This window comes from Scyliorhinus canicula, chromosome 3, assembly GCF_902713615.1.
Source record: "Scyliorhinus canicula chromosome 3, sScyCan1.1, whole genome shotgun sequence".
In the NCBI taxonomy this organism is placed as follows: Eukaryota; Metazoa; Chordata; class Chondrichthyes; order Carcharhiniformes; family Scyliorhinidae; genus Scyliorhinus; species Scyliorhinus canicula.
This window is the reverse complement of record NC_052148.1, coordinates 75857060-75879916: the sequence shown is the minus strand read 5'-3', so window position 1 is coordinate 75879916 and position 22857 is coordinate 75857060. Positions and strand designations below refer to the sequence as shown.

General features: G+C 45.4%; 1 protein-coding gene across 3 annotated transcripts in view; it reads left to right on the top strand.

The window, feature by feature from the left end:
* LOC119962749 (probable E3 ubiquitin-protein ligase HERC1) overlaps nucleotides 1-22857 on the top strand; it is a 594360-nt gene that overhangs the window by 432812 nt on the left and 138691 nt on the right. For all 3 annotated transcript variants that reach the window (XM_038790765.1, XM_038790766.1, XM_038790764.1), the window contains exons 56-60: nucleotides 2993-3123; nucleotides 11976-12175; nucleotides 16751-16859; nucleotides 19322-19468; nucleotides 20657-20758. In XM_038790765.1, coding sequence (XP_038646693.1) covers nucleotides 2993-3123; nucleotides 11976-12175; nucleotides 16751-16859; nucleotides 19322-19468; nucleotides 20657-20758 — 689 coding nt within the window. The remainder of the gene's footprint in view (nucleotides 1-2992; nucleotides 3124-11975; nucleotides 12176-16750; nucleotides 16860-19321; nucleotides 19469-20656; nucleotides 20759-22857) is intronic.

Here is a 22857-nt window from a genome sequence, read left to right as displayed (position 1 = left end):
ACTGAAGGGGCTGAGGTTTAAACCTTTGTTATAATCTCCAATTGGTGCCGGTGTGTGTTTTTAGGAAGTAAGTCATCTCAAATGATGATGGTGCCGTGCCTTTCACACTCTGTTTTCCCCACAGGTGGAACATCAGCAGCTGCAGACACCAGCCTGGAGGGACTAATGTTAACCTCTAAAGAGGGGAAGAAAGCCTCAGAGGATGCAATTGCACATCCTTGCTCTGCACCTAGCACCAGCACAGATACACGCACTTTGATTGGTATGTGTGAGTTGATTCTAAGTGATTCTCACACTGGTGCGATCAACTCACGGTCACAAGCATATGTCAGAGACTAAGGTAGAGCAGACCTCTCCAACTGGCTGGAGGCAATCAATACGCTGAACCCCTGGCTGATGATGAGCCTCTGGAGTTATACGTTCGCAGCAGATGCTAGACATGCAGTGCAAGGTACATGGGTTTGGTTTCAAAGGGGCTGCAAGCACTGGCACAGACAGTGGAGGAGTCCATCCAGAACATGATCGCAGCGATCACCCACTCTTCAGAATGCATGGATTCCTCCATCGAAAGACTTTTGATTGTCATGGAGGACCAAACCCAGCAGCTCACTAATGCGGTACTGAATATGCATTCTGATTTGTATTCCATCACCTTGAACCTGAGCTCCAGGGCTCAGAGCCAAGGTGAGAGGGGCACAAGGTAGCAGAAGTTACTCCCAGGTTCTGGTTCCTCTCCAGAAATCAGGGAGGACCAAATAAATTGCATGGCCGTGGGTGAGCAGGTGCTGTCGACATTGGGGGCACCTCATAGGGTGTTTCTCAGGGTGACAGCCTCTCTGCCACTGATAGAAATGCCTCAGAATATCACAGCGACAGATAAGCCTCCTGACACTGCAGGAGACTCACACCAGGCTGGTGCCCTCACGACTTCAAGCGATCAAAGGGTGTTCACCAAGATCATCCTCGGCAAAGGGGCATAAGGATCAGCAGTTTGCCTCCAGCACAGCTGGCCATGAGAGGGAAGCACTATGCCGTAGCACACGGAAAAGATTTAAGAAAAACATCTAATTAACATCATTAGTTCACAAGAGTGATTGCTCAGTTTTGTTAGGTATGAAATTTCTTGATTCATTTTGTTTTGCACTTGAGACTTCGACTGCATTAGTATTTAATTTATATAATATGCTGATTTTTCTTTGGATTAATGGGCTTTTATGGAAGTTTATATTGGGCCTCTCTAATTGACCTCATTTGCCACCATTACATTGACACATGCAGAGGCGACCCTGCTGTTGATAAATGGGAGATACCAACAGAAGGGGAGAGGGGCCAAGATGGTCCCTACAATCAAATTACAGATGGCTAGTTAAACCTTCACATTATTAGCGAACATCTCGTCTCCCTGGTGTCCAAAGCACCCTGCCCTTTGGTTTGCGGAGCTGACTAGCATGATTCATGCTCCTCATCATCCTACAACTCCTTATTAGAGGATTAAGTTTGTTTCATTGGATCTTCCCTCTCTGGAGCATCAGGTTGTACAAGGCACAGAATACCACAACCAAGTAAGATTCAAGTGGGAGAGTATTGAAGAGTACCACCTGGTCAGTCCAAACTTCAAAGTCGTATTTTGAGTATCAATAGTTTGCTTAGTGATGGTCCTGGTGAAAACGTGGCTCTCATTGTACCTCCTCTCCAGCTCTGTGCAGATTTCGGTCTGGGATCAGAGGATATCTTTTGTCACAGAGAACCCAACCATCTAAAGGCTCTAGTCCACAGAACACCCATGGCACCTGGGAGTGTCTAAATATTGGGCATGTCTGCTTCCAGGTTAGCATGGGCACGCCTCCATTATCCTTTGCATGTGGTCACAACAAGCTGCACATTGATGGACTAGTAATCTTTTTATCAACATGTTCCCCTCGCTGTCTCAATGGCACTTCAATTATTCTATGACCCTTCTATGTTCAGTCATTGGTTGTGATATCCCCACAAAGGCCTCCAGGTGATATCTAGGAGGACCCAGGGTGAAAATATTCGTCAACACTGACCTTCAATGCTTCAAGCATAGGAAGACCACAAGCACAATTTGAGGCCATCCCCCCAACCAACGTGTCATACAGTGATGTGACTGTCTCTCTGAAGAGATGCAATCTCCTCAGACACTGGCACTCTGACATCCTTTCCCAGTATACTCTGTTCGTTGGATAGTGCCGTCACCTACATCTGACTGCTGCTGTTGTCTCTCACCGGTCGTTGGCCAACCACTTTCCTTCTCCTCTTTAGTCTTCAAGTTTAGAAGACTTCATAGCTTTTTAATGGTGCAGGCAGATTACTTAGTGTAGCAATCTAAAGCATGTTCACATCATGGACTGTTCGCAGAACAATACATTTCACTGTACCTCGAAACACGTGACAATAAATCTAAATCTAAAATCTGTCATTCCCAGGTGGTATGTTTTCAAACTAAGATATTTGATTGAAGATCTGGCACATTTTCACAAGAATGAAAATGAACCTGTCATTTTAACAGCCAGAAGTTGATTGCATTTCAGAATCCTGGAAATGGGCCATGTATCCATCCTCTCAATTGTATTGATTTACACTCTCAAAAGTGGAAGAAGAAAATTAAGGTTTTCAGTGGCATGTGGTCTTGATATGGTGTTGGTTTAATTTGGTGTTGGATATTCAGATTACCATAACTGAACAAAAAATTTCAATTTTCCTTCCAAACTATGTTCAAGTATTCACACTGTAAAATAGGTTCAGGGCAGATTACTGCTTTTCATTATTTATCAAATAATTCTGATAACTAGAACACTGTGTTTAACACCAAGTATTCACAACCCCCTCCCCAAAAATAAGTAACATTTACGCATATTCAGTTATGTCAGTAATTCAGTTGTCAGTGCTTTAATAGTTTAAATTGTTCAGTTTGGTTGTATGCGTTGTACTTTTGAGGCTGTAACCCAATAAATGTCTCAATTGTTATCAGTTGCTGTTCAATGCATTGCCTGGTACAGTGAAGACAAACCGATTGCAGTTGGATACTCTGATGGAAAAATTTTACTTACGACAAGAGAGCCTCATAATCCAGAAGAGCCTGTGATATTTGATTCATTTCAGGTAAACCATATGTTCCTCAAAAAAGTTCACACAAGAACAATATCAAAGGCTTGGGAAATCGTCCAAAGGTCACGATCACCCTCATGGTTAGTCATACTTGTGTAAGCTGTATTTCTGTCCTCCCTTTCACCCTACTTCTCGATCCTGCCCTCCCAGCCCCTCATTTATCATGGGCTGCCCCACCTCCGTCACTCATCATGGATGCCTGCCCAACACCATCTCCACTTCGTCACGTACTGCCCACCGCCTCATTCATCACCTTCTCCCTTTTCTACCTCTCCCTCCTACTCCTCTCCCCTTCATCTGCTCCACCTCTGCCCCTTTATCTTCTCCTCTGAACCTTTATCTCCTCCTCTGCCCCTTTATCTCTTTCTCTGCCCCTTTATCTGCTCCTATGCCCTTTATCCCCTCCTATGCCCCTTTATCTCCTCCTCACCCCCCTCCACCTCTACCCTTCTGCCTCTTTTCCTCCAGCCCTCTGTCTCCTTTCCTCCGGCCCTCTGTCTCCTTTCCTCCGGCCCTCTGTCTCCTTTCCTCCGGCCCTCTGTCTCCTCTCCTCCGGCCCTCTGTTTCCTCTCCTCCGGCCCTCTGTCTCCTCTCCTCCGGCCCTCTGTCTCCTCTCCTCCGGCCCTCTGTCTCCTCTCCTCCGGCCCTCTGTCACCTCTCCTCTTGCCCGCTGTCTCCTCCCTTCCATCCCCTCCCTCTTCCTTTCCCCACCTCTCCTCTCCTCCATCCCTCCCCTCCTCCACCCATCTCCTCTTTCACCCCTCTTCTCCACCCCTTTCCCTCCCTCCTCCGTCCCTCTCCTCCACCGCCCTTCTCCTTCCCCAGTGTTAAATTCTGCAACTGTTTGAGGGAAGGAGCTCCTTAACGTAAACAAAATATAATGGAGTCAGATTAAGCTGAAAAAATTGGGCTGATGTAGACAAATGCAGGTTAACAGAGTAAGGAAGAAAAATACATGGTGAGTGATGGATCTCTGTGTCTATTTGAAACCCTGGATGTGCGTTATCCATTCTTAGTTTCCAAATAACAGAAATTCAGGCTGTGTTTTTTGGCAAAGTTTTGTTGAACTTTATTGTCAGCTTTCGCGTCTACTGGTAAACACTTGGTTATAATACCATCTTTGGTCAGATTGATTGTCTTTAGTGAATACAGTGGTTGAGTTTAAAATACAATTACAGATTGTGGTAATTCTTCAAATCATGATACACAGTACAAATTACGGATTGATTTAAACAAAAGAAAAATGGCGATTTAGCAAAGGCAAGCAGCAAAGACATAGGCTTCACAAAGAGATAGATTGACTCCGGAATTGATTTTTCCATCCCGATAAGTGATTTTTAAGAAGATCATTATCTTAAAGTTTTGCCTTCTTTACAACTGTGATTGGCTTCAACTAATGTAGAATTCACTCAATTCTGTCTGTCAATTTAAGAGACAAATGTTTTCGTGTAATTTTCCATACCCTGGTTTGCCAATTATGCCTCGAACATTAATTAGATTAACAGTTTTCGGAAAGTCATTTTGACCCTGACTGACTGTTACCATGCCTGGGAAGGCATCTGCATACAATAGAGTCTGTTGATACTGCGAGGCCTGGATAGAATGGACGTGGAGAGGATGTTTCCACTTGAAGGAAAAACTAGAACTAGAGGACACCATCTCAGACTAAATGGACAATCCTTTTAAACTGAGATGAGGAGGAATTTCTTCAGCCAGAGGGGGGTGGATCTGTGGAACTCTTTACCGCAGAAGGCTGTGGCCAAATCATTGAGTGTCTTTAAGACAGAGATAGATAGGTTCTTGATTAATAAGGATTAGGGGTTATGGGGAGAAGGCAGGAGAATGGGGATGAGAAAATATCAGCCATGATTGAATGGCGGAGCAGACTCGATGGGCCGAGTGGCCTAATTCTGCTCCTGTCTTATGGTCACTGGCCTTGGATTCTCTGGCCAGTCTCGAGCAACCTGCAAAAAGTGAAAATTTAGAGTCGTACCTGATTAGTTCCCAGCTAGTCAGCTTTCCTCACTTTTGAGGTTAATATGATTGTCAATTACTCTTAATGATTTCTCAGTTAAACCTTTTATCTATCTCATCTCTAGCTTTCCATAAAAGCTGATTTCTATCAGTGAGGTATAAAGTAAATGGCTCCAAAACACAACATAAGATTTTGGGCTGTTAGTGGTAGTTAACAGAGCAGTATGCAACACCAACAAGCAAAGCTGACTAATCTCTGGGAAAGCTGAAAGAACAGAGGTATATCCCTGCTCCTGTATAAAATCCTGATTCAAGTGCCACAACAAGGTCATGCAGGTTTCGGAGGCATGGCAGTAAAGTGCAACCAAACAACAGCGCAGACACCCTGGTTAAGGAGAGCATGCAGAGCCTAATATTGTATATTGAAAGGAGATATTCAAGATCAAAGGTTGTTGAGTATTCTGCAATCATTCATTCCTTCAGATAAAACTTTCAGATATGCCAAACATGATAAATCTTTAACAAATTAGGACTTACTGTGCTTGATTATCCATTTTTGTCTAAACTCATTTGGATTTGATTTCTGAATATGAAATCTTCGAATTTGCGCACAACTACTATTATGTTAGAGGAAAGTTTAAGGAAGGGGAGAATTTTCAGAAATGTGTTTAGGAGAATCTCCTTGACCAGTATGTTCATGGTCCAACTAGGGAAGGAGCATTGCTGGATCTGATGAAGTGTACGTAGGGGAACATTTGGGTAATGGTGAACATTGTATAATAAGGTATAAGTTAGCAATGGAGAAGAGCAAGGAACAATCTAAAGTTGAACTTGTAAATTGGAAGAGAGCCAATTTAAGTGGGCTATGACAGGATCAAGCCAGAATATAATGAAACCATGATTTATGGGGGAAAACTAATGTAGCAATGGGTAATCTGGTGGCATTTCAGGTACATTACAATACGGGCAAATGGGAAGGGAATCAAAGCCAGGGCTTCTTCAATGACGAGGGAGAGTGAGAATGTGATGAAACAATAAGAAGTGCATTTATAATGTATGTCAGGTGAATTCTGAAGACTAGACCAAAGGCAGTAAGTTGAAAGGCAACATGGAAAGGAAAATACAGTTTGTGTAATAATTTCAGGAGGCACAGGCTAAAAGACGCAGCAGGTTTATTTTTCATCACAAATGAAGCTGCAGCCGTGGCATACAAAACAAATGTCCCAGGCCGGGACCATCCCCTCCCCCCACCACACTCAAATCCGTTTGATCCCCTTCATTCCCTTGGCGAAGAAACCTCTTCCACCTTTTGACACGTGGCCATGAGTCTGTGGCAGGTGGAGCCGGATTAGGGGTCATGAAGTGAACTGGGGACCTCCACTTTCTTGGCAAGTGTCTGTGTCATGGAAGGGGATCATCCTTGGTGCTAGCCTCCGGTGGCAAACAGGTCTTCTCAGCCTTCATCTCGGATCCCGACCCTTCGCTATCAGGGGGCTGTGATCCTAGGGAAGGCCATGAGCTGAGACCCTGTGCTGGAGGTGGCCGCAACTGGTGTTGGGGGACATCATTGCGACTGAAGTGGGTTCACTACCCCTCCGGTGGTCCAGGTGCTTTTCCCAGTCTTTCCTTGGGCCTTAACATTTTAGGAGACACGTCCTGCATTTTCCACTACAACTCCAGAGATCCAACTAAAGCTGCCCCTGAAGTTTCATATACGGATCTCCTGTTTTAAATCTTCTCTCCGATGTCCTGGCATCATAATTCCTCTTTTGGCTCTCCTACTTGGACTTTACCTTCCCCATCAAATTGGGAAATTGTAGGCTCAGTCTGGTGCGCAGTCGCCATCCTATCTATAATTCTGCCAGTGATGTGAGGTGTGGTTCGGTGGAATCGATCCAGCCTTGTGTCCATGGAACTCTCGTGCTCTTTCTTCATTCCATTCTTAAATGTCTTTATCACCCACTCTGCCACACTATTGGACGACAGGTGCTACGGCGCCGTTTGGATGTGCTTGATGCCGTTAGACTTGAAGAACGCCTAGAACTCCACACTGTGTAAGACAGTATAATTATCGGAAAAGAGGACCTCTGGTATGCTGTGGGTACAAAACTTTGCCAGAGTTTTCTATTGCTATGTGAGATGTTAGAATGGGCGTCAACCATAATGAGGAATGTTGAGCATAAGAACAGATCAGCGAAGTCAGCATGTGCCCTAACCATGGTCTTTTTGGCCATTCTCATGGGTGTAAGGAGGCCAAAGATGGGAGCCCCTAGGCCTCCTGGCCCAAGAAGCATTGCTTCACCAAGTCCTTGTTATCGGCATCAGGTCCGGGCCAACAAACATAGCTCCTCACGAGCATCTTCGTCTGGGATACCCCAGGTTGACCATTTTATAACTCCCATCAGAATTGGGCCCTGACCTGGGCGTTGGATGACTACCTGGGATCCCCACAGGATAATACCACATTCAACACTTAGTTATTGTCTTCTTTTCATGAGAATGGCTTCATTTCGTCCATCGGGTGTCCTCTGATCTCGTCACTAAAAATCACCTCAAGACGACAATGTGGAAAAGTGTGAGATTATGTACTTTGGAAGGAGAAATGGAGGCATAGACTATTTTCTAAATGGGGAGATGCTTAGGAAATCAGAAGCACAAAGGGACTTGGGAGTCCTTGTTCACAATTCTCTTAAGGTTAACGTGCAGCTTCAGTTGGCATTGAGGAAGGCAAATGCAATGTTACCATTCATGTCAAAAGGATTTGAATACAAGTTCAGGGATGTACTTCTGAGGCTGTATAAGGCTCTAGTCAGACCCCATTTGGAGTATTGTGAGCAGTTTTCGGCCCCATATCTAATGAAGGAAGTGCTGGCCTTGGAAAGGGTCCAGAGGAGGTTCACAAGAATGATCCCTGGAATGAAGAGCTTGTCGTATGAGGAATGGTTGAGGACTCGGGGCCTGTACACGTTGGAGTTTAGAAGGATGAGGGGGATCTTACTGAAACTTACAGGATACTGCGAGGCCTGGATGGAATGGACGTGGAGAGGATGTTTCCACTTGTAGGAAAAACTAGAACCAGAGGACACAATCTCACACTAAAGGGGCGATCCTTTAAAACTAAGATGAGGAAGAATTTCTTCAGCCAGAGGGTGGTGAATCTGTGGAACTCTTTGCTGCAGAAGGCTGTGGAGGCCAAATCACTGAGTGTCTTTAAGACGGAGATAGATAGGTTCTTAAGGGAATCCGGCGTTATGGGGAGAAGGCAGGAGATTAGGGGTGATAAAAATATCAGCCATGATTGATGCCTCTCCATATGGAGTGAATGCAGTCCCCTCTCATTGATGGGATGATGGCATGGGGAGGTCCAATGCATATGGGTCCAGGACCCTGACGGACACGGAGTGGCAGGCTCGATGGGCCGAGTAGCCTAATTCTGCTCCTATGTCTTATGGTCTTATATGGCATAACTTAGACAATGTGGGGTCCTTCTGAGTTCAAGCTCTGATCTATTTCACAGATACTGACAAGGTATCTAGAATTTTTAAAATCATGATGATTTCTTCGAGCATCAGAAAAGAGGCTAAACCCTCTTTGGTAGCGGAAGGTGACTCGGAGCATCCATGTTGACAATACACACTCATGGGCAATGATCAAGGGAGTATTCATCGGCTGTCAGTATCAAGGTCCAACATTGGATCCAAATTGAGACGATGGGGGGGAAATCGCTTTATCTTCTTTGTAAAGGTCCAGCTTATGGTCTGTCATGATTACAAAATGCCGGCCGAAGACACTGGCAGAACGTTTTCACGCTAAAAATAACAGCCTTCCTTTTCGATCTATAAATAATGCCACTCCGTGTCCGTCAGGGTGCTGGACCCATATGCAATGGACCTCTCTGTGCCATCGTCCCATCAATGAGAGAGGACTGCATTCACTCCATATGGAGAGGCATCACACATCAGTATTTGTTATTTTCTGGGGTCACAATGAACCAGTATATTCGAGGACTGCATTTTCCATTTGTGAATGCTTCAACCTACGGTGCTTGCCACATCCTTTGATGTTTTTTCAGTAATGTGCAGGGGTTACAACAAGGTGACCAAATTTGGGGTGAATATCCCATAGTAATTTATCAGGCCTTAAAAAAAATTTCAACTGTTTTGTATTTCACGGGGTCTGCATCTCCTTGATGGCCTTGACTTTATCATCCACGGGTGTACGCCTTTCTTATTTACCCGGTACCAAGGTAGATCACTTTGCCTGCCTGGAATACATGTTTCTGTCTCCTTGAGACGTGCGCCTGCATTGGAAAATCACCTCAAGACGACCTCCAAATTCGCTAGGTGCTCCCGTTCAGTGGAACCTGTGATTAATATGTCATCAAGATATACTGCCACTTAAGCAGCCCTTAGAGAATATTTTTCATGACAAGCTGCAAGATGGCACATGCCAACGAGACTCCAAATGAAAGCCATGTATATTCATACAGGTCCTTATGGGTGTTAATTACTGGGTATTTCATCTAGTTCGAGATGGAGGTAGTCATGCTTATATCCAGTTTCGTGAAGGTTTGAGCACCTGCCAATTTGATATACAGATCCTCTATATGCGGAATTGGGTACCGATCCAGATGTCGAGTCTTTGTTGACTGTAAATTTGTATTCTCTGCAAAGATGGATTAACTTGTCGGGCTTGAGTACAGGGGCCACTGGCGCAGCCATATACTAGCCACGCACACTGGAGAACCTTTGAAGATTATGGGGACCATCACGACCCCGGTAGCTTATGGACAGCAGTGGGCAATACTCCACTCATTGTCGTACGAGGATCAGGACTTAGTATCCTATTCCGCTAACTGTACTGGCTGGATTATCCTGAGACTTTCCAACTGCTTGATTTCCGTCTCCACCTTCACAAGCAAAGAGTGTGGGACTGGTCGAGCCCTGAAATATTTTGGTATTTGTTAATAGAAATAATAATAATAATCTTTATTAGTGTCACAAGTAGGCTTACATTAACACTGCAATGAAGTTACTGTGAAAATCCCCTAGTCGCCTCACTCCGGCGCCTGTTCGGGTACACAGAGGGAGAATTCAGAATGTCCAATTCACCTAAGAGCACGTTTTTCGGGACTTGTGGCAGGAAGCCAGAGCACCCGCAGGAAACCCACAAAGACACTGGGAGAACATTCAGACTCCGCACAGACAGTGACCCAAGCGGGAATCGAACCCGGAACCCTGGCGTTGTGAAGCAACAATGCTAACCACTGTGCTACCGTGCCACCCATAACCTCGTACAATTCACCGATCCCTAATTTAAAGATTTCAGTTAGTACAGTCGGATCTTCTGGAGCCAATCCCTGCTCATGACACCGGTCCAAACCGGGGTCGTGGTGGTCCCCATAATCTTCAAAGGTTCCCCCATATACGTGGCTAAACTGGCCCTGCTGTCCCTTAGGATTAAGGGCAGACGAATACCCATTCTGAGATGCTGGAATGCCTGTTCCCCAATGATGGAGACAGCAGCTCCTGTATCCACCTCCGTTTCTACAGAATGACAATTGGCGAGCAGCCTTATCCTCATCTGCAGTTTTCATCCTTTGAGGGCTGATAAACTTGCAAAGCATGGGCTTGAGGTGGCTTTAGCTTCCGGCCTGGGCAGCATGCATACTGCTGATTCTGGCAACCATGCCTGGGTCGTGTTCTTTGACACCACCTATAGCAGCCCTGTGGCTAACACTTGTGATCTTCTGGTGAGGTTTCAAACAGAATAAAGAACAATTCAGCCCAGGAACAGGCCCTTCAGCCCTCCAAGCCTGTACCGCTCATGATACCACCCTTGGCCAAAACCCTCAGCACCTCCTAGTGCCATATCCCTCTATACCCATCTTATCCATGTATTTATTGAAATGCCTTTTGAACGCCATTCATGTATCTGCTTCCACAACCTCCCCTGGCAGTGCAGCGCGTTCCAGGCACTCCCCAGCCTCTGTAAAAAAAAAAAAAAAAATTGCCTCGCACATCTCCTCTAAACGTTTCCCCACAGAGCTTAAACCTAAGCCTGTCCATCCACTCTATCAGTACCCCTCATAATCTTGTAAACCTCTATCAGGTCACCCCTCAACCTCTGTCTTTCTAATGAAAACAGTCCAAGTCTATTCAGCCTCTCTACATAGCCAAGACCCTCCAGACCAGGCAACATCTTGGCAAACCTCCTCTGCAACCCTCTCCAAAGCCTCGACAACCTTCTGGTAGTGTGGCGACCAGAATTAAGCCAATTTTTATACTCTATGTCCCAGCCAATGAAGGCAAGCATTCCATCTGCTTTCTTGGCTATCTTATTCACTTGTGCTGCCACTTTCAAAGACCTGTGGACCTGTATGCCCAGATCTCTCTGGCTTTTTAAATTCCTAAGAGGTTTGCCATTCCCGGGTAGAATTTTTTCGATCTCCGATTTCCCAATCTGATAGATAACCCTTATTTTTGAATGTAGACCAATGCTTTCTTCATCCTAATTTCTGCCAGTCATGCTGTAGTCACTATTTTTCAATTGCTTTCCTATTCACCCAATTATTTTCACCAGTATGTTTCCCAGAATGAAATTGGGTAAGGCCCCTTCCCAAGTTGTAGTAGAAACATACTGATCTAGGAAGTAGAGAATGGTGAACATGTGGAGTAAAGTATCCACAGAAACAGATCATGTGGAAAATTTAAGAATTGAATAAATGTTGAGGGGGTGGAATATTGTGAGATATTAGATTTTAAGACCAAACCATACCTGTGTTTTTCTATGATCCAGTAATAATGTCACATTTAACACTGAATTCAAGTGACTCAATTTATTCTTCCTTGTCTGTTCTCATTTTGTTAAAGGAAAGTGTAACCAGCCTGAAATGGGATCCAACTGGGCACTTACTGCTTGCTGTTGCCAGAGAAGAGATGGTGAAAATCTGGGGGAGAATAGGCAATGCCTGGATTGCAGTCCAAACTCTCTTCCACTCAGCATTAGTCAACACTTCAGCATGGTGTCCACTTCCAGGAAAAGGTCAGGATCCAAGACTAATGCTTGCAGTGTAAGTATCAAACAAAATAAAAATTCCCTTGCCTATCATGTCATTTGTGTTTTTAAAAACAACGTTAAAATGCAATCTATATAAAACCACAGGCTGCATTTTACCCTTCCCCGTCAGCAGGTTTGAAGGCAAGGTGAAGCATGTTGAATTGAGTACGTGTCCTTCTCACTGCACCCCGACCTGTCTGATATGTTACAAGGGTTGGGGAAAGCATTTGGTAACTTGCCTACCCTTGGGCATATTGAAGCCCTTAAATGGCCATTTGAAGACGTCAGCCCATCTCTACTTATATTTTACCCACGGTTGGGCAAGGCCCTTGCCATGTGTGAAGCTAACACAGGCAAATATCGAGGTGAGCGTAGGATCCTCCTGTGCGGGACTCCCCTGGGCTCATCAGATGTACCCGCTCCCAAACTCTTCCCCAACCTGTTGAACCAGCCTCCTCCTGCCGCTGAGATCCCTGACCTTGGACTTACCTGGGCTGCTCAATGTGAAGGGACTGCCTTTGACGTCAGCAGTGGCTACCACTCCTGGCTGGGACCAGTGGGATTACAGAGCTGCCAGCATTTGGATGAGCCGACAACTTTTTAAGGCAGGACTTCCTCTTGAGATGGAGATGTATGCCTCACCTTAACGCAGTTGACACTGCTCCCAGTATTAAATTGTTGCAGGGCAGCGTGCTCGCAATCAAGTTTTTAGCTGGAAGGTGGTTGCCACAATGCGCTATAGAAATCCAGCTCAAGTCAAAACACTAATAGATTTTTTTTTGGTGAAGGTAGTGGAGCTGGAGGCAGGTAAATTAAGTTGAGGTAAATATCATTCATGATCTTACTGAATGGTGGAACAGTGTTAACTTTTCGTTCCCCAAAAATATACCTTATTCATAACATTTGTACAGGTATGTTATGAAGTTGTTCGAATTTGACGTTACATAAAATGCAATGCAGATCAGCTTCTTTCAGTTCAGTACGAGGTGCTTCATTACATTTGCCATAACAGGTTATATTTGTAATGGACACTTACATTTCCATGTCAAATCATCTCCACTGCATACAGTCTGATTTGCGTTTTCCAGTGTCGGTGCAATACGGTGGGAAGACCATAAGCAGTGGACTTTCCCCAGCTGCTTCAAGCTTTAATCTGTCCCTCAGCATGGATAGATTATGCCCAGTCTGCAATCCTTACTATCATTGGGGACTTATGCCAAAATTGGGAGAACTATCGCACAGAATAGTAAAGCAGTAGCTTGACGTAGTATGGAATCATCGTATGGATAATGACCCAGACACCACCATCACCATTCCTGGGTATATCCTGACCCACCAGCAGGGCATAACCCACTAGAGGTGGTGATTGACGGTTGGGAGGGAGTTGCCCTGGGAGTCCTCAACATCAATTCTGGATCATATGAAGTCTCATGGCACCATGTCGAATATGGGCAAGGAAACAGCCTATTGATTACCATGGCCTGTCCCCCTCTGCTGATAAAGCCTCCATACTGAACATAACTTGGAGGAAGCACTGAGGCAAGGACACAGAATGTATTTTGGGTGGCGGACTTCATTGTCCATCACCATGGTGATACTTGGTAGTATCACCACAGATCGAGATGGCTGAGTCCTAAAAGACAGAGCTGCAAGACTGGGACTGTGGCAAAAGGTGAGAGAATCAACACAAGGGAAAAACATAGTTGACCTCGTCCTCACCAATCAACCTGTCTGTCGCAGATGCATCTGTTCATGACAGTATTGATAAAATTGACCATCGCACAGTCCTCGTGGAGACAAAGTCCCATCTTCGTTTGGAGGGTAACCTCCATTGTGTTGTGTGGCACTACCACCGTGCTAAATGCGATGGACTTCAAAAAGGTCTAACAACTCAAGAGTGGACATCCATGAGGCACTTTGGGCGATCACCAGCAGCAGAATTGTACTCAACCATAATCTGTAACCACATGGCCTGGCAAATCCCCCCCCCCCCGTACCATTACCACCTTGCCAGGGGATCAACCCTAGTTCAATGAAGAGTGCAGGTAGGCATACCTAAAAATGAAGTCAACCTGATGAAGCTCAAACACAGGACTACTTGAGTGTCAAACAGTATAAGCAACAGGTAATAGACAGAACGAAGCATTCCACAACCAACGGTTAAGATGTAAACTCTGCAGTCCTGCTTCATCCAGCCATGAATGGTGGTGGACAATTCAACTGACTGGAGGAGGAGGCTCCGCAAATATCCCCATCCTCAATGCTGGAGGAGTCCAGCACATAAGCGCAAAAGATGAGCGTGAAGCATTCGCAATAATCTTCAACCCAAAGTGCCAAGTGGATGATCTACACTGCCTCCTTTGGAAGGCCCCATCATCACAGATGTCAGTCTTCAGTCAATTCAATTCAGTCCAGGTGATATCATGAAATGACTGAAGGACTGGATGCTGTAAAGGCTATGGTCCCTGACAATATTCTGACAGAAGTACTGAAGACCTGTTCCCAAAACTTGCCATGCCCCTAGCTAAGCTGTTCCAGTACTGCTACAACACTGACATCTACCCAGCAATTTGGAAAACTACCCAGATATGTCCTGTACACAAGAAACTGGACAAATCCTAACCAGCCATTTACTGCCCCATCAGTCTACTCTCAATCGTCAGTAAAGTGATGGAAGGAGTCATCAACAGCACAATCAAGCGGCATTTACTCAGCAATAACCTGCTCACGAACCTCAGATTGGGTTCCGTCAGGGTCAATGAGCTCCTAACCTCATTACAGCCTTGTTTTAAGCATGGACAAAAGAGCTGAACCCAAGAGGTGAGATGAGAGTGACTGCCCTTAGCATCAAGGCAGCATTTGGCAGAGTACAGTATCAAGGAGTCCCAGCAAAACTGAAGTCAATAAGAATTGGGAAAATCCCTCCATTAGTTAAAGTCATACCTGACACAGAAGAAAGTGGTTGTGATGTTTGGAGGTCAATTATCTCAGCTCGAGAGCGTTATAGCTTTCCTTCCATAGTAAGGTCAGAAGTGGGGATATTTGCTGATGACAGCGCGATGTTCAGTATCATTCACCATTCCTCGGAATCTGAAGCAGTTCATGTCCAAATGCAGCAAGTCCTGGACAACATCCCGCCTTGAACTGTCAAGTGGAAAATGACATTCGTACCACACAAGTGCTAGGCAATGACCATCTCCGACAAGAGTAAACTAACTATTGCCGTTTGACATTAATGGCATTACCATCGCTAAATCCTCCACTATCAACATCCTGAGGCTTAGCATTGACCAGAAATTGAACTGGACTAGCTGTACAAATACTGTGGCTACCAGAGCAGGTCAAAGGCTAGGAATCCTATAATGTGTAACTCCCCTCCTGACTCCCCAAAGCCTGTCTACCACCTGTAAGGCACATGTCAGGAGTGTAATGAATACTCTCTACTTGACTGGATGAGTGCAGCTCCAAAGGCACTCAAGAGGCATGACACCATCCAGGACAAAGCACACCGCTTGATTGCTCCCCCTTCCACAAACATTCACTCCCTTCACCACCAACGAACAGTGGCAGCTGTGGGTACTATCTACAAGATGCACTGCAGGAACTCACCAAGGTTCTTTAGGCAACACCGTCCAAACTCTCGACCACCACTATTTAGAAGGACAAGGGCAGCAGATACCAGGGAACCCCACCACCTAGAGGTCCCCTCCAAATCACTCACCATCCTGACTTGGAAATGTATCGCTGTTCCTTCACTGTCACTGGGTCAAAATCCTGAAATTCCCTCCCTAACCTCAGAGACTGCTGCAGCGGTTCAAAAAGGCAGCCACTTTCTGAAGGACAACAGGGATGGGCAATGAATTCTGGCCTAGCCAACGATGCCCATATCCTGCAAAGGAATTTTAAAAATCAGTTATTGACATGTCTTTGCACTGGTGTGACAAAAACAATTGCATCACTTTCCCACCACAGCTGGAGAACGCCGACAGTGCAGGAGGAGGCCATTTGGCCCATCGACTCTTTGAATGAGCACTCCACCCTATCCCCGGAACCCCATAACCTAACCTGCACATCCCTGGATGCAGAGTCAGTGAGAGTGCAGGCAGGATCTGGCGGTAGAAACCTCACCATCAACCAAGCTACATCTTGACACGTGATTGAAAATTCTGGTGATGAGACATTCCACCAAATGACTTTGACAGTCTTCTCTGGGAACCTTCTGACAGGAACAATCACCACTTTTTTCTAAGAGGCCTCAAGGACTTTACATGCAAACCACTGCCAAATGAACTGTGGTGAAAGTTTTTTTGTGTGTTTTTTCATAAAGGACAGGTGGACAGATTTCAACTGTAGAAATTTCAAGCACCTGCACTATTTTGCTTTTGTAACTTTAGAATATTTTGCATAGCTTTTCTGTCACCCCCTCACCCCAACACACACACAACATACACGGAGTTAAGGAAAGTATTAATTTTGCACTGTGCAAAAAATCAAGTTCTCTCAAGGTTTCGCTAACTATCTTTACATGTTTCTATTATGAAACAATTCCTTAAATATAAAAATGACTTATTGGATATTTTCCTCCCAGGGGTTGTCAGAATGGATTAGTCTATGTCTGGACATTACCACAAGGTGGCACTGCTATATCATTACCAAACCTCCTGCATTCTCCTGATATGCAAGAAAAACATGCTGAGGTAAGAGGAGTAATGGATTTTTAAAAATCTGTGACAATGATTATCTCAACCTTAGAAACAAGGCAACAGTTAAATAATTAATTTTTGGATAAAATCGGGTTGACCAACTCTCATGCATAAATTAAGGGACACTTGATCTGGTTAAGTGAATGGGCTCGGGTCTGGCAGATGGAATACAATGTTGACAAATGTGAGGTTATCCATTTTGGTAGGAATAACAGCAAACGGGATTATTATTTAAACGATAAAATATTAAAGCATGCCGCTGTTCAGAGAGACTTGGGTGTGCTAGTGCATGAGTCACAGAAGGTTGGTTTACAAGTGCAACAGGTGATTAAGAAGGCAAATGGAATTTTGTCCTTCATTGCTAGAGGGATGGAGTTTAAGACTAGGGAGGTTATGTTGCAATTGTATAAGATGTTAGTGCGGCCACACCTGGAGTATTGTGTTCAGTTTTGGTCTCCTTACTTGAGAAAGGACGTACTGGCGCTGGAGGGTGTGCAGAGGAGATTCACTAGGTTAATCCCAGAGCTGAAGGGGTTGGATTATGAGGAGAGGTTGAGTAGACTGGGACTGTACTCGTTGGAATTTAGAAGGATGAGGGGGGATCTTATAGAAACATTTAAAATTATGAAGGGAATAGATAGGATAGATGCGGGCAGGTTGTTTCCACTGGCGGGTGACAGCAGAACTAGGGGGCATAGCCTCAAAATAAGGGGAAGTAGATTTAGGACTGAGTTTAGGAGGAACTTCTTCACCCAAAGGGTTGTGAATCTATGGAATTCCTTTCCCAGTGAAGCAGTTGAGGCTCCTTCATTACATGTTTTTAAGGTAAAGATAGATAGTTTTTTGAAGAATAAAGGGATTAAGGGTTATGGTGTTCGGGCCGGAAAGTGGAGCTGAGTCCACAAAAGATCAGCCATGATCTAATTGAATGGCGGAGCAGGCTCGAGGGGCCAGATGGCCTACTCCTGCTCCTAGTTCTTATGTTCTTATGTTCTTGTCTGAGGTAACATGGGAGCATGCTGCCAGAAGGAGTGCACAGTAGAGGGCATGAGAGGCCATTTGGGGTGTGTGGAAGGCATGAGTTGGCATAAAGAGGGCATGGGGAGTGTGAGAGGTGAGGGTTAGAGAGTTGTTTTCTATTTGTTTTTATTGCGACTGGGAAAAAATCCTGGAGTACAAAGGCAGAATTTTTAAACAGCTTGTCTCTGCACCCAGCAACCCATGTGGCTGCTTCCAAACAGTTCCCTGAAACAATTAGTACATGCCCCCACCACCACAAACACCGCTGCCCCCCCACCCAACCCCGGGATAAAAATCCCAAACTTGTGGACTACCTCCTTTCTTCCGAGGCAGTTGCACCTCGCCAGAATAATTTAATAACTCCTATCTGCATCTCAGGTGAAAATTCAGCCTTATTCTTGTACTCAAGTCCTGGAGTGGAACTTTTTAAAAAATTTGTTCATTGGATGTAGGCATTGCTGACTGGGCCAGCATTTGTTTCCATTCTCTAATTGCCCTTAAACTGAGTGGCTTGTATAGATGGCATTTCTGAGTCAACCATAATTGTTGTGGGTCTAAGTCACATGTAGGCCAGACCATGTCAGAACCACAGATTTCCTTCCCGAAGGGACATCAGTGAATTAGATGGGTTTTAAATCGGCAATGGATTTATGACCATCAGTCGACTTTTAATTCCAGATTTTTATTTAATTCAAATATCATCACCTGCCGTGGTGGGATTCGAACTTGGGTCCCTAAAGTATAACTAGTCCAGCAACAACCCCAACCTTCTGACCCAGAGGCAAGAGTGCTACCACTGTGCCACAGCTGACACCTAGCATGCAGGTGCATACACATACATCTGTATTTCCATGATTTGATCACGGTAGCACAGTAGTTAGCACTATTGATTCCCACTTGGGTCACTGTCTGTCCGGAGTCTGCACTTTCTCCCCATGTCTGCGTGGGTTTCCTCCGGGTGCTCCGGTTTACTCCCCAAAGACCTAATTTTTTTTTTTTTTCATTTTTTTTCTAATATATTTAGTGTACCCAATTAATTGTTTTCCAATCAAGGAACAATTTAGCGTGTTCAATCCACCTATCTTGCACATCTTTGGGTTGAGGGGGCAAAACCCACGCAAACACGGGGAGAATGTGCAAACTCCACACAGACAGTGACCCAGAGCCGGGATCGAACCTGGGACCTCGGCACCGTGAGGCTGCAGGGCTAACCCACTGCGCCACCATGCTGCCCTCGAAAGACCTCATTTAAGGGGAATTGAACATTCTGAATTCTTCCTCAGTGTACTCGAACAGGCGCCGGAATGTGGTGACTAGGGGCTTTTCACAGTAACTTCATTGCAGTGTTAATGTAAGGGTACTTGTGACAATTATAATAAAGATTATATTCTCTGTAGCAAGACGTACTTTCTAACCAAATATTTCATTTGGTTTAGGGGAAGTTTCAGTTCAGAGGAAGAGCCAAGTGTGTGTTTCGCCTCAACGCTCATATAACTGCAGTGATGTTGGTATCCTTCAATTCTGACGGGTTAGCACTCCTATCGGGAGGAATTGGGGGGTTGATAAATATCTGGTCTCTGCAGGTAAGAGTTTTTATTGTATACCCTAAACCTTAAATTAATATCTTGAGGATTACATACAAAAAGGAGACATGGTGAGGGTTAGGAAGCTTAAACAAGTAAGAAATAAAATGTTACTGATGTCGACAAGTTCATGTCCTTTAAAGTAGCAAATCAGGTTTATTGTGTCACTTCCTGTCATAGATCTTAAGAAATAGAAGCAAGAATGTCAACGTGATTTAAATTTTAAGAGCCCTTTCTTTGTTTTTTCGGGCACGTTTAAACAGTCTTGTCGCGCCCGACTTGGTGACACAACCAGGCTCATTTAAATATGTCGACGCCCGACTCTCCTGGCGCCCAGGAACCGCCTGCGTCTGAGAGACCTCAACATGGTGTCGTTTAGCACTGGACCACAAACATGTAATGTCACCTGGGGAGGTGGGGGGGTCCTCCCAGGCCATTGGACACCCCTGTGTGGTCAAGGACAGGGCAGGGTGGAAACCTGGCTCTCCCTCTGGCACATGGGCACCTTGGCACTACCAGGCTGACACTTTGGCATTGCCACGCTGACACAGCCACGCTGGCACGGGCACTCAGGGTTACCTTGCCAGGGTGACACTGCCACAGACTGTGACGGGGCCATTACCATGAAAGGGGGAGGGCGAGGGAGGGTTGGTGGAGTGGGTATGAAGGAGACTTCCTAAAGGTTGGGGGGTGAAGGTGGGGTCCTAAAGTGGGGATGGGAATGCCTGAAAAGGGGGGCCGCTCAGTGACTCCATAGCGAGGTGTCCTCACTTGGGGAGTTGTGGGGTAATGCCCATGTGTGTGTGGCAGGGGGTGACATTGCCCGTGGGTGAGGAGTGTGGGGGACCCCCAAGCTCACTTAGGGATTGGGGCACTTTTTCAAAATGGCAGCCCAATCTCTGAGGAGTTGGTCTCACTGGCAAGTTTAGCTCCACATTGCTGAAAACATTTCCAAGTGTGGGCCAGACTGAGGAACACCCCAAGGCCTAAAAAAATTACTACATCTGGTTATTGTCAATCTTACTGAAAACGTCAACGAGAAACACCCCGCCAAACCCGCCACTTAGAAATGTTTCCATCAAATCGCATCCTTCATTTTTTATTGGAAGTTTTATATTTATCTGAATTAAGCATATGGATTGTTACAAATTAATATTTGTAACTGTCTTTTTTATGTTTACTTCTCAGGATGGTTCAGTTCTACAAACAGTGGTGACTGGTTTAGGTTCAGTAGTTGGCTTAGCCTGGATTCCAGATATTGGAGTAGCAGCTTGTTCCAGCAGATCAAAGGTCAGTTGGTCATTTCTGAAATCATTAAACCGAGAAGTATGACAAGTGGTACCTTCTTGTGAAACTTCACATAAACAATCAGAAGTAACATAAGAAAAAAGGAGCTTTATTTTGTCCAGCCCTTCTCATGACATCCCAGGTACTTTTAAAAATGTATTCATTGTTCTAATGTAGGGAAATCTGGCAGCTAATTTTCACACAGCAAAGGTCACAGACAACAGGTATGCTTGCCTTTATCAATCGTGGCATAGATTACAAAAGCAAGGAAGTCATGTTGGAGTCATATAGAACATTGGTGAGGCCACAGCTGGAGTACTGTGCAGTTTTGGCTGCCACATTATTGGAGGAATGTAATCGCACTGGAGGGGGTGCACAGGCGATTCACCAGAATGTTGCCTGGGATGGAACATTTTAGCTCTGTGATGCGACCATCAATTCACTCAGAGACACGAGTTGAAGTAAACTGTGGCTTTAATCGACTTACAACTGAGCCTGCCTGCAACTAGCTGAACTGAAGGCAGGCTCGCAAGACCGCAGCACTTTATACTTCCGGTTGTGGGCGGAGCCAAAGGCGGAGCCCTGTACATGCTCCTCATCTCCCCCTGTGGGCAGAGCCGCGCAACGGCTCACAGATGGAGCCCACAGGGACACAGTGATATACAGTATGAATTTATGTTATACATTCACCACACTCTGAAGAGAGGTTGGATAGGCTTGGGTTGTTTTCACTGGAGCAGAGAAGACTTGAGGGGCACCTGATCGAGGTGTACAAGATGATGAGGGGCATGGACAGGATGGTTAGAGAACAGCTGTTCCCCTTAGTTGAAGGTTCGGTTACGAGTGGACACAAGTTCAAGGTGAGGGGCGGGAGGTTCAGGGGGAATTTGAGGAAAAATGGGTTTACCCACATTGTTTCTGGAACCCACCTCTTCAATCACCTGAGGAAGGCGCACTGCTCTGAAAGCTAGTGATTCGAAACAAACCTGTTGGACTTTAAGCTGGTGTTGTGAGACTTCTTACTGTACCCAGAGAGTGGTGACAGTCTGGAATGCAATGTCTGGGACAGTGGTAGAGACAGGTTGCCTCAATCCTTTAAAAAGTACCTGAATGAGCACTTGGCACATCTTAACATGCAAGGCTATGGGCTAAATGCTGGCAAATGGGATTAGGATTGGCAGATCAGGTGTCTTTCATGCGGCGGTGCAGACTCGATTGGCCGAAGGGCAATTTCTGAACTATACTTTTCTGTGATTCTGAATAAGGTAAATGACGAGTTAATTTGTTGCAGTTATATATAAGCAAGATACTCTGTATACTGGAAATCTGAAATAAAGCCAGAAAATGCTGGATAAACTCAGCAGGTCTGGCAGCATCTGTGGAGAGTGAAACAGAGTTAACGTTTCAGATATAAATCATCCTCCTACAGGACCTGTAGCAGGGTAATTTAGATCCAAAACTTTGGGCGTGATTTAACAGCCGTGTTGCGGATCTGGGCACGCCGGTTAAATCACGGGAGAGGCCAAAATCGGGATTTGCGTGGGCGCAAATCGGTTCACGATCTAACCGGCCCATGCAGGTTCCATTTAAAAATGGGAAGCTAGCACAGTGGCTGCTAAGGAGGTGTGTAGAAGTGCTGCCCCAGTGCTTGGGGGGACGCCGGGGTAGGAGGGAGTTGTGCGTCTGAGGGGCCTACAGGCTATCCTCCAGTATTGTGCATGCCGTGGGGGGGTGGGGGGGGGGGGGGGGGAGGTTACTGGGTGCCAAGTGATTTGTGTCCTCATTGTATTGTCCTTTGTATTTTGATACTGTCAATAAACTCAAATATTTGCAGGTTGTGTTTTCTGATTGCTCCTGCTGGTGGCTACAAATGCCTGGAGGCTGCTGTTGCTGTTTCCTTTCTTTTCTGTAGCCGGAAAGAAGGACAATTTTATCTAAGATTCCTGGGTCCTGAACCGGGCTCAGGGGGCGCATGAGTTCAGAAGGCAATCCGGTTTGATCCGGAGAGGCAGCTGGAGTGAGCAGACATTGGGGGTAGATGTAATAAGGCAGAACTGAGGGGAAGAGTTTTCGATTGGCACCGGGGGAGTGCAGCAAGAGGC